Source organism: Lutjanus erythropterus, chromosome 18, assembly GCF_056507025.1.
Source record: "Lutjanus erythropterus isolate fLutEry1 chromosome 18, fLutEry1.hap2, whole genome shotgun sequence".
Classification (NCBI taxonomy): domain Eukaryota; kingdom Metazoa; phylum Chordata; class Actinopteri; order Lutjaniformes; family Lutjanidae; genus Lutjanus; species Lutjanus erythropterus.
Genome location: NC_139334.1, coordinates 31,477,071 through 31,494,120, shown reverse-complemented (window position 1 = coordinate 31,494,120; position 17,050 = coordinate 31,477,071). Strand labels below are relative to the sequence as shown.

The window sequence follows — 17,050 nt, the reverse complement described above, 5'->3', positions numbered from 1 at the left end:
ATTTTGTATGAAAAAGGCAGTAATTTTGGAAAATTCACAGCTGATTTGACTGAGAGGCCTTTCAAACACAGGGTGACGATGGCATCCTGCACTCTGAAACCCATTTTTTTAAAAATCGTTTGCACTGCGGCACTGTGGCTTGTCGCTGCATCGAGCAAAGCGGTGAACACCGCGCTGCATACAGTTTGGCATGTTTGCTCTGAAACCAGCGCCAAGTGCAGCTCAAACATTGTGCATTGTGTCCGAAAGGGCCATAAGCTTTCCAACCAAATGTAACACAAATTTCAAGAAAATCTGTGAAGAAAACACTGACCCTTCACTGAGCTCCTTCCATCCTCATTACTGCTGCTACGTCTGTCAAGCTTCCCATTCTCGCTCTGCATTCATGGAGTTTACGCCGATTTTCCTACAAAAACAACGCCACTGTCCAGAGTCCACTTGTCTCGGAGTCTCCTGCACACACTGCTTCAGAAATGCAAAGCTTGACAAGCCTGTGGGGGCGGGGCTTAGCAAAGGGTCAGTTGGATGTCGTTCGTCGAAATAGGAAGCAGTTGGTATTAATTTTCCACTCAGTGCCATTATGTCATTTTAGACACACCAGTCAAACCCATAGATTGGATAAAGCAGTGTTGTGTCTCTGGCCATCCAAAAAAACAAAAATGGGCAAAGACGTAGAACATGGGGCGGAGCTAAGGTGCCTGAATTAAGCATCTACCTGTGACTTCAACATCCACATCCGCTAATTATGCATAACATTTAAGATTTAATGTGATTTAAATGGGTGAGTTATATAAAAATTCAGCCGCTGCACAGTTGTCATGAATAGTGAAATTAACTATAGAGACGGAAACTGTTTTGTGGTAATTCTGCTGTAAAAGTTGGACTTTTTAATTTGGCGCTCCACGGGGACTGACTCACCTTTTGTGTCAGCCTCGAGTGACCATTCAGGGAACTGCAGTTTTTGGTCATTTCACATTGGCTTCATGTTTCAACCCCCGAATGTTGCCGCTTGGTCAAACCTCAAACGGTGGAACACAATGCAGAAAAAATGAAGGAAATATGACATTTCTTTTTGTTTCATGTGTTAATGTTTTTACCTCGTCTGTCAGTGTTTGGGTGGCAAACCATATTTTAAGCTTTTTTCCTCCTGAATATTCTGTATTTCCACTGATATGCTAATTGAAAATGTGCATATGAACAGATGGATGGAAACCCACTTTCAGACTGCTGAAGTATCATATTGGATCAGTGATCAATCCCAAAACTGTTAAATACACTCAGATTATCGTTAAAGATTCAGAGAAAGCTGCAGTCACCTTTCGCTAGCACTGTTGCCCAGCAAGTCTGCGCCGAGCTCGTCATGATCGGCAAAGAACATCACAACTTTGTTTGTTCTATACTGATGAGCACTTTTCAGGAAAAAAAAAAAAAAAAAAAAAAAAACAAGAGTAAACACAGACACACAAACACACACTTGTCTAAATCCAAGTGGGGGAATAGTCTCTCTCAGCGGCTTGCTGTGTCTTACTGTGTGATCAACAGGGGTTGGAAAATTACTCTGCAGAGCTTATTACACACACACACACACACACACACACACAGAGAGAGAGAGAGAGAGAGTCAGGCCCTTGTTATTCGAAGTTGTTCCTATTTGAAACAGTGATTGCTCCTCACCAAACACTCTTTCAGTTTGTATTGTGTCTAAATGATGTTTTGTTTTGGGTGTGAATATCAGCTCTGTAGGTGAAGCTGCTAGAAGCTCTGAATTAGCAGCTGATCTGTTTGCACCTGGAAAAACACCAGTTACATCCTCCGAGCTTTGTTCATCGACAACAGCAGCCTTGCTCACACAGTAATGACAGACCGCATGACAATGATGGCTGCAGTATTAGCAGCATCAAGCTAATTCTGACTTGCAACAGCAGTGTCAACAACACGGCCGAATATTATTTTTCTTGTAATGTGATAGACAATATTCATCTAAGATAAGAAAGACTGTTTCTGAACAAAAATCAGCACACGATACATTCAAACAAAATTACTTCAAGCAGGGGTTAAAGTAACATTTCGTAGATTTCAGTAGAACCTCTAAATCAACCAACTTCAAATGTAGATGAAACTTGGTGGCCACAGAGGGCCACCTACATGGAATATTTGGTTGCCACAGGTCGTGTGTCTTGGTTAATATTAACGCATGAATCAAGAAAACAACATATCAGCAATAAATAAAAAACACTGTGATTATTATGACATCTTCAGCAGCAGCACTGACATTGTTGACACAGATTGTATCTAATGTTCTCATCATCCTCAGGCAGTTTAGAAATGAATACATGACATCCCCTTTATTGATCTGTACATTTCTGAAGGTAAATGATTAATGGCCTTGTATGTATTGATTGATATGCTACTCTGCATGAAGCAGTATTGACACAACAAGGAGTCCTCGCACTGACTCCCTGCCCTCTGTCCTCTTCTCCTCGTCTTCCAGAAAATCCTCTCAGAGCATTCGGGACCCGGCTCGTCCCAGCAGAACCGGTCCGCCAACATGAACTCCTTGCTGGTCGGCGGACGGGGCGTCGCCGTGGAGAACCCCCGCTCGGCCCTCTCCCCGCTGACCAACTCGCTCCTGGAGCAGCTGGAGGCTCGTATCAAAGAGCTGAAGGCGTGGCTGCGAGACACCGAGCTGCTCATCTTCAACTCCTGCCTCAGACAGCACAAAGACGCCTCCGAGCAGCTCCAGAGCTTCAAGGTAGGAACAGCAGTGTTTCACTTAGTTTCACTAAGTAGGGGCCTTCGGTTCAGTGGGACATTTTTTGAAACGATTGGGGTTTGGGAATCATGGAACATTGGAACAATGGCGGGTCCCCAAACTGATGCCAATTTAGGAGCTTCAGTACAACTTTAGCAGTCAGTTGGTCTCCAGTAGCCCGGAAAGCTGACTATAAATAATAATACTGCAATGAAAATTTTACATTATCACTTTTGTTTTAGGGATAATAGAGTGTTGAATGTTCACTGCCAGTGTTTTTCAGCTGGTTTTTATTTCTGAAATATCTCGATGAGGCAACTGAATTTGGTCAAGTTGTAGTTAAATTTAGTCAACTTAATCCCTTGAATAAAGTTAGTCAAAGATGTTCATGGTTATAACTAAAAACAGCCCCCCAAAATGCTGATAGAAACCATCAACATTTATTTAAATAATGACTAAAGTCTCCAACGATTAAAATAGCTTAGAACTTTTATTTTGTTAACTGAGAAGAAACCAGAACACTGTCAGAGTTTTCAGTCTGTAAACCATCAGGGCTCCATTTCCCAGAGCCTTCGTAGCTCTACGTGCATCGTAAGTTGTATTTTAAGGTCTCCCAGGCTGTTTCCCAGAGTTGGGAAGCTTAAGGGAGACCTTAAGATACAACTTACGACGCTCGTAGCGCTATGAAGGCTCTGGGAAACGGGACCCTGGTCAGTTTCCCCTGAGTGTTGTAGTATTTCAGTAAAGGCAAAACAAATAATTGCAGATAAACAATATTCATCTGGTGCAGGGAAATCGAAGAGTCAGAGCTGCGAAAGGGATTGTTAGAATAATGTAAAATAAAATCTACTATATACACACAAATATTGTGTGTTTTTAGACACAAATGATCAGAAATCGAGTGAAAAGATAAAAACATGACAGTAAATAATAAAAGTGAATCCATTAACTTCAGCTGTGTGTTCCTGTACGTTCTCACTTAACTTTTCTTCACCAACTTTTCTATATGTGACAGAGCTTTGGCCAATTAGCATTAAGCTTTAAGAAAACATGGTTGCTGTGTGTGTGTGTGTGTTGTTGCTAAGTATAGTAATACATCGTCTTAATGAGGCCAGATGAAAGCAGGGCTGTTTTGAAGCGATGGATGTATAGAGGAAACAGCAGTTAGCCTTAAAAGCCACGGGACGCTAACAGGATATTAATCAGCCTACATCACACAGCGAACAGCTAGCTGCGCTGATTAGCCTAGCCCTGCCGTGTGACTGACAACCTGAAACACACACACACACAAATACACACACAAATGTGCACATACACCGCTGTAGAAGTGTACACACTGAAATACAAATGCAGACACGCAAAAGTGCATTAATTTATATATGTATATGTGACTGCATATGCAATCACACTCACAAACACACACCCGAATACACAGAAATATGCAAATGAAAGACACATGCATACATTCACGCATAGACGCATAAATAAATGAATGCATAAAAAAAATAAGATTGACGACTAGTAACACACAAATCAAAACATGCACTTCTACAGACTCTGCAACGTAAAACCTGTCGAAGTTGAAAACATGCACAAAACTAAAGAAGAAAAACAAAACAACACAACTTGGAGTGCAAACTTGCTTTAGTCAATATTTTTGTATATTTAGCCTTTATTCATGTCATCACATTGTTTATGTTTGGGAACACAAATCACAAAAATCTGATCTTCACATCAAATCAATTACTTTTGTGCTTTTGATATTTTCCGTGGTGTCGTCAAACGTTGTGACAATCAGACTGAGACGTGAAAAAGTAAAGTTGAGAAGTGGTCAGCAGTGATATGAACACAGTCACAGTCACACAAACATATTTGTACACACACACTCACACACTCTCTCACACACACAGAGGCTGCCTAAATGATGAAACTGTATAGAAACGAGACTTTATCTGAAGAAAAGTGAGCCGAGCCGCTCTTACTTTTGATCCTTGTCACAGCTCTCAGTGGGAAGCCATTGATTTCTGGCAGAAAGAGGCCCTGAGCTTCTGGAGAAATGAAGATTGGAAATATTGATAGCAGTCATTTGTATGGAGAGAGAGAGAGAGAGAGAGGGAGAGAGAGAGAGGGAGAGGCTAAATGGAGAGAGGGGGCTCCATTTTAAGAGAAGTCAGCTCCATTTTAGCGATCATTTGTCTGTTTTTGGCGTTTGGACTCGTAAATGGGTTCGATTTCTGCGCTGCAGCTTATTACTGTACGGCTGTATGAGAACGCAGCGGGGATCAGCAGAGGTCAAGAGAGCACGCACACACATTTACAAACAAATATTTATAAAAACACACACATTTATAAAATGCACACAAAGCCACAGAGATCTTGGTGCACGCTGAGCTATCGTAGCTTTTAGAAAACTGTTTCGAGACTTCTTTAGCTCTTTCTTTAGAACAGGTTTGCTCTCAGCATGAGATGAGTCTTGAGTGATGTAAGTGCGTGTTGATTGGTTGAACACATGAGCCAATGCAGCACCAGCCACCGCCATTTCAAAAAAAGAGAAAACAGTGTAAAATGTTAGTGGTGTCAACAACAGCTTGTAACGATAGCCTTTAAAGAAATGGTACAAGACACGGACAAAGTGATAGACAGCGAAGTGACGTTGCCGTACCAACCACCAGCCGGCTTACATCATTTCATTGTTCCTAATGGTGGTGCAAATGCTGATCTGATGGTTTGTAGTTCTCAGGAACACTGTGTCTCTCAGGGAGTCACCAAAACTCTTAAAAACGCCTGATGATGACTGGAGCTGCAGAGGTGTCCTCTGCTTTACCTGTGATCACAGTGAGGTCAGGGGAAGATGGAGTGCACCTGCACATCACTGCAGCACAGTGAGGAGTGAAACCACTGGAGATCAGCAGAAACAAGATTTTCAGGGGGTATTAAGTTACTCTTCACCCCTCCTCCTCCTCCTCCACCTGTCTGTCTGTAACCTGGCTCTTAATTGAATTAGCGCTCCTTTAAGATACGGCGTCAGCCAGACGTTCCTCCAGCAGGCCCCGGGCCTCCGATGACTCTCCATTGTCGTGGAGGCGCTCTGGGGGCCGGACACACCAAGAATTAATAGACTGAGCCTTACACACACACACACACACACACACACACACACACACTGATACGCACAGTGGAAACAGGTACAGACACAAATACACACCTGCTCTGGAGTGTGTTCGAGTACAGAGACTGAATATGAATCACACACACTGACGGCTTCGTCTAGAAAGTTAAATGTTTCTGGTTTTTCTTGCATCTTCTCACTTCATCTAATTAGCTTTTTGTATTATCATCACACACAGCTGTGTAACATTAACTGAAGTGAAAACACACATCGGAAAATCAATCAATAATGTCTCCAAACACTGATTAGTGATTTTATCGCTTTTTCAAAAAATCTTATTATTTATCTCTATTTTTCCTGTGAATCTGATTTTGAAATAAATTATACATCTCTACTGATGCTGCTGCTGTGGCTTTCAAAAATCAAGAAGATATTCTACTAATAATTAGAATCAGTTGCAACAGAAATGGAAAAATAGACTGAAATAACAGAAATAGTCATTTTGCACTACATTGGTTTTGACATTGCATAAAATGAGACAAAACTTAAATGGAAGTTTTCATTAAACCACTACTTTTGGTCATTAAGGATGGGAATTGATAATTTATTGATACCAATACCATTATCGAATCTACGTATCGCTTCAATTTCAGTCAAGCTGAGAGCTGTAGCAACAGTCTGTCTGTCATCTGAGATGATAAAATGAGAGAATATTTGTACGACATTTGCTGTTTTTTAGATTTTCACTTTGGACTGTTTCTTCCTCTCCACCGTGACTCCGTCCTTCTTGTTGCGAGTCTCCAGCAGTGTAGACGCAGGAGTTTGACTTCATGTGGACGGTGTATAACACGGTTAGTTTCACTCGTTGTTCAGACTGGAGAATTTTACAGATCCAAGATGAACATGACAGAAAGACGGGACTGAGAGAAAAAGACGCAACTATGAATCTGTCTGCTATTTCAGCACCACAGACAGCAACATGAATTTATCAACACTCAGCACAGTTAAGTTGCTTTTATAGTGGACAAAAAAAAACACTAATGCCTGCTAACATCTGGCTTTTGTCTTCAATGGGAAAGGGGGACATCTGCATTCAGTCCTGGGTCAAATGACTCTGCAGTAGTCACAGGTATTTTTTGTCTCTTTTGGCTCTGATCCACTGTTTTCACCTCTTATCACCAGAGGCAATGAGGACTTGAAGGAGTGTATTTAGTGATGAAGCGCTCGTATTTAATCAAGCAGCTGAATGGTGGATAAACGTCTTGCTTTCTGCAAATTCTCCACAATAAAAAGTCCCCTATTATTTTGTTATCTAAAAGCTTTTATTATGAAGCAGCGAAATCAGCAAATTTTGCGTTTTCATCAGCAGTAACTTAACACAAAAGCTGAAAGTGAACATGAGACAGTAAATAAAAATACAAAGGAAAGAGTCTAAATTCAAGCCACAGAGATTCGTTTGGAAGCTACAAAAGTACTGAGAGCTGAACACTCAGAGACTTTTAAAAACGTCTTTGTCTTCAAGTTAACAAGTGGGATGCATTTTGGTCAGTTTGTTGATTCTGACAGATCTGACAATCTGAAACCAGTTTTCACTAGGGTTGGGTACTGAGACCCGGTGCTGCCAAATCACAACGCAGATTACGGTGCCTCATCTTCTGCCACAAACAAGGTTAAAATACTAAAGAACAAACAGTCTAAAAAGTGGCTGTATTTCATCTGAAAGGACTCCAGCATCAGGCGGGACGTCACAAAAATGTTTAAAAACAACCTCGTGGGAAGCACCTGTCGAGGCACGGGATACAAATGAGAGTTTCTGAATGAAAACAGCTGTTCGTTCATGTTAGGGACCGTCAGTTTATGCTTCTTTTTAAAGGGCTTCAGTTCATCCACCGTTTAGGCACCAGTACAGTTTTAAAAGTATCATTTTAACATCAATATCAGAAAAAACCTTTATATTCTGGTTATGAGACAACAGTGTTATGAGTCTGTAATCTGGGTTTCACTGTGAGCAGGAAATAAATGTTTTGTATTATGATAAGAGATATTCATGAGATAATGAGATGACTTTGTGATCATATGAAAACAACATGTAAAAATCTATAGAACAGAATTTTGCCCTTTGTGACCTTCCTTAAAAAGTGAAGATGATAACGTTACAGCCTTCTTTCTTTCCTTTCTTTCTTTTTTTTCTTTCTTGGAAATGGGAATGGATTTGTGTTCATGTTCAAAGTCTCTGTTCCCTCAGTCAGATGGACACACACTGTCTGGAGGCGACCTCTGGCTCTTTCGACACATACACACACACACACACACACACACACACACACACACACACACACACACACACACAAAGCGAGATGCTAGCATAGATAGTGGATATCAGTGTGAGCGTTTAGCTCGTTCGTCTGAAGTGAAGCTCAACAAACTGCCCTCCTCTGTCTCTCTATCTGCCTATCTGTCTCTCTGTCTGTATCCATCTCTCTCTGCTTCATCTATCCGTCTCAATTCTCCTCTTTGTTGCTTTTTATTTCACTCCCTCGTTCCGTGTCTTTTTCTCTGGATCTGTCGTCCTTGCTGCATCTCTTGTTATCTGTTCAGCTGCTCCCTCTGTCCCCTGCTGTTGACAGTAGATGGACCCGTCCTCCCCCACTGTTTGTTACCCACGGCCGCCTCATCACCCAGACCCCTCCAGTCATGCTCTTTGCCCTCTGGGCATCATTTATAACACATGCCCCCCTCCCTCAGTCATGTCTATTTTCAGCTCTCCTTCCTCCTGCCGTTTGTAAGATTTGACCCCCCCACAGTTTAAAGCATGGACCTTCCTCAGCTATTCATGACTGAGTACCCCACCCACCTCCTGTTGTCCACACACCCACGAATCTCACCTCCCGTCCTAAAACACAACCTCACTCTGCTTTCCATCGAGTCTTAGTGACCAGAGACAAACATTATTAGTTTTATGGTTCTGACAATAAATTCCTGTTATTAAACTGGGAAATTTAGTGATGCACAAGTTGACAGGAAGCACCTTAAAACACTGCACACGTCCCTCATTTTGTAGGTTTGTAAGTGATGAATTAAAAACAATCTTTATGCTTAAGATCTTTGCCCGGATATAATCACATATTTCACAGGCTCACGTCAGGTTCGAGCTGTAGTGTTATTATTGGTTGTTTGTTATATATATTTTTACCCTCATGTATTGTCCCTGTCACTGCCAGCTCCCACTGTTTGGTCTAATTATTATCATTTTGTGTCTAACCACCAGCAATGGAGACGATTTCTAGTTCCTGTTGGGTCAACAGCCGACACTGAGCTGATGCTTTCTTGAGTTGGTGGGATTTCCCAAACCGAAAAAATACCACACATACAAACACTAAACTGCTTTGTTAGCTCAGTGTTGTAACTGTAACTAAGATATCTGTTGAAAAAAGCAGCGATCCAAACATTTGCAATATCTCCAGAGTGCTGGAAAGTCAAAATGGACTGAAAAAAGATAGGATGTAATCATTTCCAAAATTCACAACACGTTTTTTTTAACAAAACATTCTGCTTCCATCCATATTTGTTGGCACTTAGCCTTTCAGAAACATTTTGACTGTGGTCACAAAACTGTTTGCTCCTCCTGTGTATTGAACGCATGATTCAGTTGCCAGAATCTCTGTCTGACCCACCTCTTCTGAAAATAACTTTTCAAATAATTTTCACTCTCTTTCTCTATCGCAACAATAAAATAATTTGCCATGTATTATATGTTACTTCACGTACGTAGAAATCTTGTCCCACTTGTATCCGGTGGAACTTTTGTGAAGGCTTCGCTGTGATCTCCTGTGGTTTTGTATGTTGCTTTGGACAAAATCAAATCAAATGTAAACCATGACATGTAGCTGCTAGTATTTTCCTCTGAGGACGCTGATTGGACTCAAACAGATAACTTGAAGCCTGGTGAGATGGATTCTTACATGAATCCAGCTGCCTCACAGGTAATGGCATCATGGGGTTCTCCATCCTCGGTGTCCAGAAGTAATCCTATCTGGACAAGAGTGTAGAGCTGTAGGGTGTCTACTTTCTTCTAAATTAGACCATAATTTACAAAATGAACATCATGCTGCATTGGAGAAGGCTTAAAGGTAGAAACTGAGACCATAAACTTATCAGGAAACTGTTTACTGAGGTGCTAAATCAAGTGAGATATAGGGTCAGTATCTCATAGACTTTTATACAATTGGGCTTCTTTTGCAACCAGAGGACTTGCCCCCTGCTGGGCAGTCTGCTGGTCATTTTTCAGACCCAGAGGCTCTGTCTTCTATTTATTATTCAGTCTATGATGCAAATCTTCCCATGTTTGTTTGTTTTATATATTCTCACCTGCCCTTTGTTCCTCTGTTCACCTGCTGTTTGTAATTCTGTACCCCACCCTCCTCACATGTATTTTGACATTATTTCGACATCAGCGAAGTCGATTGAACAGACACACCAAGAAAATGAAATGACAGCTACATACATACAAGGCTGGATCACCAGCTGGTCAAAGTGGGCTACTCACCAACACTCCAGACCCTCGGGGGTCTCAGCAGGGGCACGCAGTTCATTTTCGCCCCGGGGCCCCCGAGTGGGTTAATCAAGCCCTGACACTTCATGGCAGTCATGTGTAGGTTTGTTGCCGGGACAAAACACTGGCAGTAAACCTATACACGAGTGCCAGGACAAAGATTTGGCTAATTTAGACAGTTTATAATGTATTTTTCCACAGAATGAGGACTGTGGATTTTATCCTCCATCTCTCACAGCGTAGTCGAAGGTAACACTTTAATGCAGTAGGAAAAGAAGCAATGATTACAGTGAACAATAATTCTTTCAACCCGAAGATGAAGTGTGATTGTGGTATTGAGATAAATTCAAACCTATCCTTTAACTTTATGCAAAAATGATGCTTAGCATAAATAAATATACATGCCAGCTTGGTATGTGGGTGTGAATGTTTGTGGACACTGACACTGTCCTGCTGGACCATGTTTTTGCCATCATTTGATGCTGTATTCAAGTCAGCTGTCACATCGTGAGCATTTCTGGTTAATTTCCGACACTGACAGAATTTTTACACGGACTGTTTTTTTCTTTCCAAAGCTCTAAAAATGGCTCACAGTGAGATCGAGGACAACAGTGTTGTGCTTGAACAGCCCAAAATAACACATGTAAAGTTCCAGAACTAAATAACAGATGTCTTGTAGAATTTCTATTTGCTTCTGTTTAGACGTCAGACGTCTGTACAGTGGCCGCAGAACAACCTCAAACACAAAAAGTGGACTGAAAAAATCCAACAGAATGAAACACATTGATCACATTTTCAATGACATTTCTGCAACTTGCATGTTATGTTAATGAACAATGTATTTTGTTTTCCTTAAACAACAGAAGAAGTCTCTTTATTTCAAGTTAAAAGACACAAATTTGCCAAAACAATGTTTAACAAATGTTCAGCTTTATTGTTTTTAACATGTGATGTGTTATTCTTGAAGGGATGTGAATGGGAATGAGAGGCAGAAAAGCATCGCCTGTGTCCTCCTGCTGATTTTGTGATTTTTTTTCTTTAATTTTTTGCTCTGATTATTCTGTGATTTTGAAACAGTGGCTTTATGTAAAGTCTATTAAATATTATTGACAGTAATAACTGTCTGTTTTTCAAAGTAACCCTGCAATTGACGATGTTGCTGCACACTTCATGTATGTACTGTATGTGCATCTGACATGTTTTAGTAGCAGTCTGCACCACAAAAAAGAGCTCCCCTGAAAGCCACTGCTGTGGGCCAGAGTTTAAAATGACTGGTGTCAATCCCTGTGGTAAAAAAGTGAGGCCTCAGTTCCTTTGTGCAGCTGCTCGCACAGCAGCGCGTCTGTTTTGTTCATGTGAACATACCTGACAGATGCTGAGTGTTTGTTTGTTTGTCTGCCACTCTGGATGAAGTGGCAGTTTTGATTTCTGTGTATGTTGACATCACTTCTATACGCTCTGTAGTCCACAAACTACAGCTCCCAGCACATCGTATATGATGTCCCCCCCCCCCCCCCAGAGTCTCTCTGGCAGCTAATAGAAGGTGACAGCGAGCCTCTGATATCGATACCTGCTGCATGATGAGGATTAAAGATCCACCGACTCCCTGCCAAGAACACAGGCTGCTGTGTGTGTGTGTGTGTGTGTGTGTGTGTGTGTGTGTGTGTGTGCCTTTTGATTATACCCATCTGTGTGTCTTTCTTGGTCGTACTTCTGTTTGTGTTCATTCTTCTGTTTTGTGTGCGTGCGTGTGTGCGTGCGCGCTCGTTGCTGTTTTGAAGAGGTGTTTTCTCGTTAAGAGTTGCTCGTTAGGGGTTGAAGGCGAGCAAACAGGTGAGATGTTGCCGCGGTAACGGCATCAACAAACAGATCAGACTTTCATCTTCATCTGCTCGGGAGGAGAAGAAAACACTCGGCTCTTTCATCTGCTAAAGGAGTAGAGACAGAGAGAGAATCAAAACACAGAATAGAGACGGAGAGACAGAAAGAGAAGAAAGTCCTGTAAAAAAAAAAAGGAGAGAGAAAGAAGAGAGGCAGCAGCAAAGAGTGATGAGGAAGGAGAGGAAGGAGCAGTCAGGAGAGATAAAAGAGAGATAGGAGGATGGGAGAAAGAGAAAAATGACAATAGAGAAGGAGAAGAAAACATTTATTTAATCTGCTAAAATGCAAAAAAATTAAGTGAGAAGACAAGTGAGTAGAGAAAAAGGAGAGAGAGACACCATGAAAAGAGAGGGATGATCACAGAGAGGTCATTAAAAAAAAGAAAAATGTCAAGACATTCAGGGACACTTTTAACTTGATGATATTTCAGTTTCAACTCTGCGACTCCACCTGATATTTGTTTTATTTATTCCTGCATTACACAGTTTACAGTGAACACAACTTTGCTGAGACACTTTAATAGTAATAGTTTGTATATTGTCCTTGTGTATAATATCCAGAGTGGATGTGAGTGTGGATCTGTTGTGGCAGCAGGACTTTGACAGTGATGCCGCCTCCATCATGAACAGTTCAAATGCTGTTACAGACACACTAAAATAAGATATTTGTTTTAGTTGCCTTAAAATTGAACACTTTGCACGTCTGTTTGATAACTTGCAGTATAACTTTTAATTGCAATGTCTCTGTGGATTGCTTGATGAAGGTCTAGTACTGAAATGTTGTAAATAAATGTTATAATGCAAGTTAACCAGTGTGAAAGAGTCCTTTTGCAAGCTGACCGAGTCTGAAAAGACAAGTTTAGGTAATTTTTAAATGATTCAAAACAAATAAACCTTTGTTGTCAAATCGACTTGATACAAGTTCAGCTTTTCAATAAGCTTAAGATATTAAGTTGAACCAACAGCAGGTTTACATCGTGTCTTTTCCTCAGACTGGTATAATGAAGAAGGGTCTCAGGAGAATTTTAACTCTCACACAGTGCATGCTGGGAAGTCTGACAGTATGAGAATTAGAAACTTAATTTCATGAGTTGATTGAACTCTGGACAATAACTTCATTCAATTCATCATTTAAAGACAAAATACTTCAAATTCGAGGAACTGATGTTTGTAAGTTTTGCAGTGTTCTGAAAATAAACACAACAAATAAGAAGTTTAATTAACTTGAATAAATAAAACTTGTATTTTTGTGTTAAATTAATTAGAAAAGATGATTCCACTAAATTCCTGTCAAATGTTCACTACGTCAGAAGTTATTCTGAAAAAGTATTTCCATCTTCAAGTAAGGCAAAAATCACCGCGAGCATTAAACTTTTTTTTTTTTGCAAAATTAAGGAGGTTCCTGTTTCCATCAACATTTTAATGCAATATTTAAAAATGAGCATAAAAATACATGGATGGAAACATGGCTTCTGTCCTGTGACAACTGTACTTTCAAAATATCAACTTTTCATGCTCAGAGTCCTGTTTTCAGATAATCAGAGGGGTTTTAAATGGTTTATTTGGTTTAAGAAGAGGGAGAATTTTCTCCCATCATAAAAGAACAGTTAATCCTTCAGTTTACCTGAATAATTCCAAAGCAACAAATTCGGAGCTAAATGCTTTTTAGTGCTGTGTTGTTACTACTGTTCCCCAAGACGAGGACAAACAAAACCACTGAGAGTTTCTGCAGAGGGGGAATAAAAGACCGAACATGTGTTATAACATCCAGATGTTTGACCGACTCTGAGCTGAGCCTTTTTTCAGTCGTGATTTTGATAGAAACCTAAAAACGGCTCTGGAGACACCGGTAAGGAGAGAGAGACAAATCGAGGCAGGAGAGAAAAATCGCCTTCATCTGCTAAAACAGCAGGAAAAGACAGAGAGACAAAACAAGGGATTGAGACAGGGTGAGGGATGGAGATGGAGAAGATAGTAAAAGAAGAGAGAGAAAAGCCGGAGCAACCGAAAACTGATAGGGCTCAGAGAGAAGGAAAGATGGAGAGAGTTTTCAGGAGGAAAAAACAAGAGAGACGACAAAAGAGATTGAGGGACCAGCAAGGAAAGAGAGAACAGCCTGTAAAGTGAGACGCAGAAAGAAAGAAAGAAAGAAAAAGACGGATGAGAGAAAGAGGTGAAAAGACGAATACACAGAGAAATGCAGACAGACAGAAGGAGATTGGATTTTATTGATGGCAGCGTTTTAACTCGGCGCGGCGTGTTCGCTCTGCTGCATTAGTGAGAACAGTAAATGCTTTCACTCACAAAGACTTCATATATCCTCCATTTGTTTACTGCTGCTGAATATTTTAAGAGTAAAGCTTTCATCCCTAAAATGTCGCCGAGAGTCGAGCGGGCGAGAAGGACTTCAGCTAATAACTTACAATAATCAATAAGACCCGATGATGTCAGCCGTAATCCATTTTGACTTTCACATGAAGGCCGCTCAGAGGTGGAGTTTCTTCAACAAACGTTTCCTTTAATCAAACGGATATATTAAAAGAGTCTCGTGTTTCTGGTTATCGTCAGACCTCAAAGGCTGTTTTTACTCAGGTTTCACTGCTTTTATCCACAGTCTTATGGAGCGTTATGTCATGTCTTAGTTAGAATTACTATATATTTATATTTCCAGAAAGAGACTAGCAGGTAAACCATCTGTTGATCTGTCAATAGCTCCATATGTGCTAGGACAATTTTTTTTATGTGGACAAAAAGGTTTTGAGCAACATTTTCCTTTACCTGTATGTCCAGAGACCTGAAGCAGAAGTATAAGAACCATTTAAAGGAGAAATCTGTAATATATTTACATATATTATATTTGAAATTTCTATATTTTGATCAGAATAATTGTTATAGTTTGTCAATTTCACATTAATTAGGATTTAAATTAATGCTGAAATGTCTGCAAAATGAGTAAATAAGATCCAGATTTTAAAAATCGCTCTGTATTCCTTAAAAAAAGGTTCCATTATTTGGTAGCTAGATAAAATGGTAGTTAGCCTAGTTAGCCTGCTCATGATGGCTCGGCAGAGAAGCCCTGATTTCTCCTTCTTTGAATAAAAAACACTTGTTGGCTGAATTGACTGAGAAATGTGGCCAAATAATAGAAGATAAGATAAGATAAAGACTGTTTTATCGGATCAAAAGAAAAAGAAGAGACACATTGTCAGACTGAATTAGGTTGAATTTGTCCTTTAATCCCAAAAAGGCAGCCATTTTAAAAGTTAAACCTAAAAGTTAATACTGAGTCACATTTTAAGTTGAATTCTAAGTTTTGGAGCAACAGAATTAAATCTTGGTTTAGAATAAAAACTAAATTTAACTGATTAATTTTTTTTATTTTTTTTTTATTTTATCTTATCACTATTTGTTTTGAACTTTTGTTTGTTTCATGAACTTTACATCACTACAGTTCCCATCATGCTTTGTGTGATGTGAACAGGAACTGTAGATGAGCTTAAATGTGTATTTCCGACCCTGGAAAAAATAAAAACTGAAAAACTGAAGGTCCATCTTCTAGCTCTTCCTCATGATCTTCATCAGTTTACAGTCTGTTTTAGCATAAAAAGCCGTCCTGCATCCACTGCTGTCAGTTCATCTTTACACCGTACAGACAGTAAATCACTGGATTCATTTTTTAAAGTGGAGAAAAATTCTAAAGTTGGTGATGCTGGGGTGTAACTATATGTTATGAGGAGAGTCTTTTTTCTTTTTTAAATGGTTATAATGTTAATACTTGAGGGAAATCACAAAAACTGCAATAATTAAAAGATCTGAAGCTGAGTCAGCTTTATGTTATGAGGTCCTTCATTCCTGCTTTTACTGAGTCATGACGAGGAGAACGGCTGTGAGCACGACTAGATCACAGGACTGTCTGACCTCTGACCTGATCTTCAGTCTGTCTGGAGAAAACCCAAAAACGCAAACATAAATTTCTCACTTTAGAGTCGAGCTCTCAATTTATCAGAGTACTAAATTGATATTTTAATGCATCTAGGTTGCCAGGTTTGGGCATAAATGTCACAAACACGGTGGTAAAGTGAGTGGGTGAGGTACATCTTACTTTATTGTCTGCCTCCATTTTCAGTGAATTGCTCTAAAAGCCCTTAACGAAGCCCGCTGACTTTCACAGCCCATTTATATGTGATGTTAAAAACTGCAGAGCGGGAGACAGATGGATTGTGGGTCAGTGGAGGCAGGGCATCAAGTTTCAATCCATAATGTTGTTTGAGCCATTTGATGAAGTCTTATAAAATGATACATAGCACATTATCAGAGTGATTTCTAATGTTTTTTAAAGAGACGTCACCAAGCTCAGCAACGTGAAAACACTTATTATTCATATTTATTCACATCCACTTCAATCCATCTCAGGGTAGATACAATATGTGAATATGAACAGAAGTTTAGTGTTTATATTTTCTCACCATCCATCTAGGATGCTTCTTCAGTTCCTCATCAGGTGAAGAAGCTTCTTACATGAGTGAATAAGACTCATTAGAGACACTAATATTAGTGTTTAGTCGAGGATGGTCTGTTTCCATGGTTACACTACAAACAGGAACTGCTAGTTGCTAATGCAACATGATATATGATACGTGATGACTGACATATAGCCTAACATCACTAAAATAACACCCTAAATTCTCAAATTGTGCAAACATATGACGATCTTATAGAATGGAGCTGGGTGATAGGAAAAAAAATGAAATATCACA

At 40.0% G+C, this 17,050-nt stretch overlaps 1 protein-coding gene across 1 annotated transcript in view; it reads left to right on the top strand.

Annotated features, from left to right (window-relative positions):
- Nucleotides 1-17,050, top strand: part of akap6 (A kinase (PRKA) anchor protein 6) — a 219,611-nt gene that overhangs the window by 161,516 nt on the left and 41,045 nt on the right. The window contains exon 16 of the mRNA XM_084741771.1: nucleotides 2,492-2,752. Within this exon, the coding sequence (XP_084597897.1) occupies nucleotides 2,492-2,752 (261 nt within the window). The remainder of the gene's footprint in view (nucleotides 1-2,491; nucleotides 2,753-17,050) is intronic.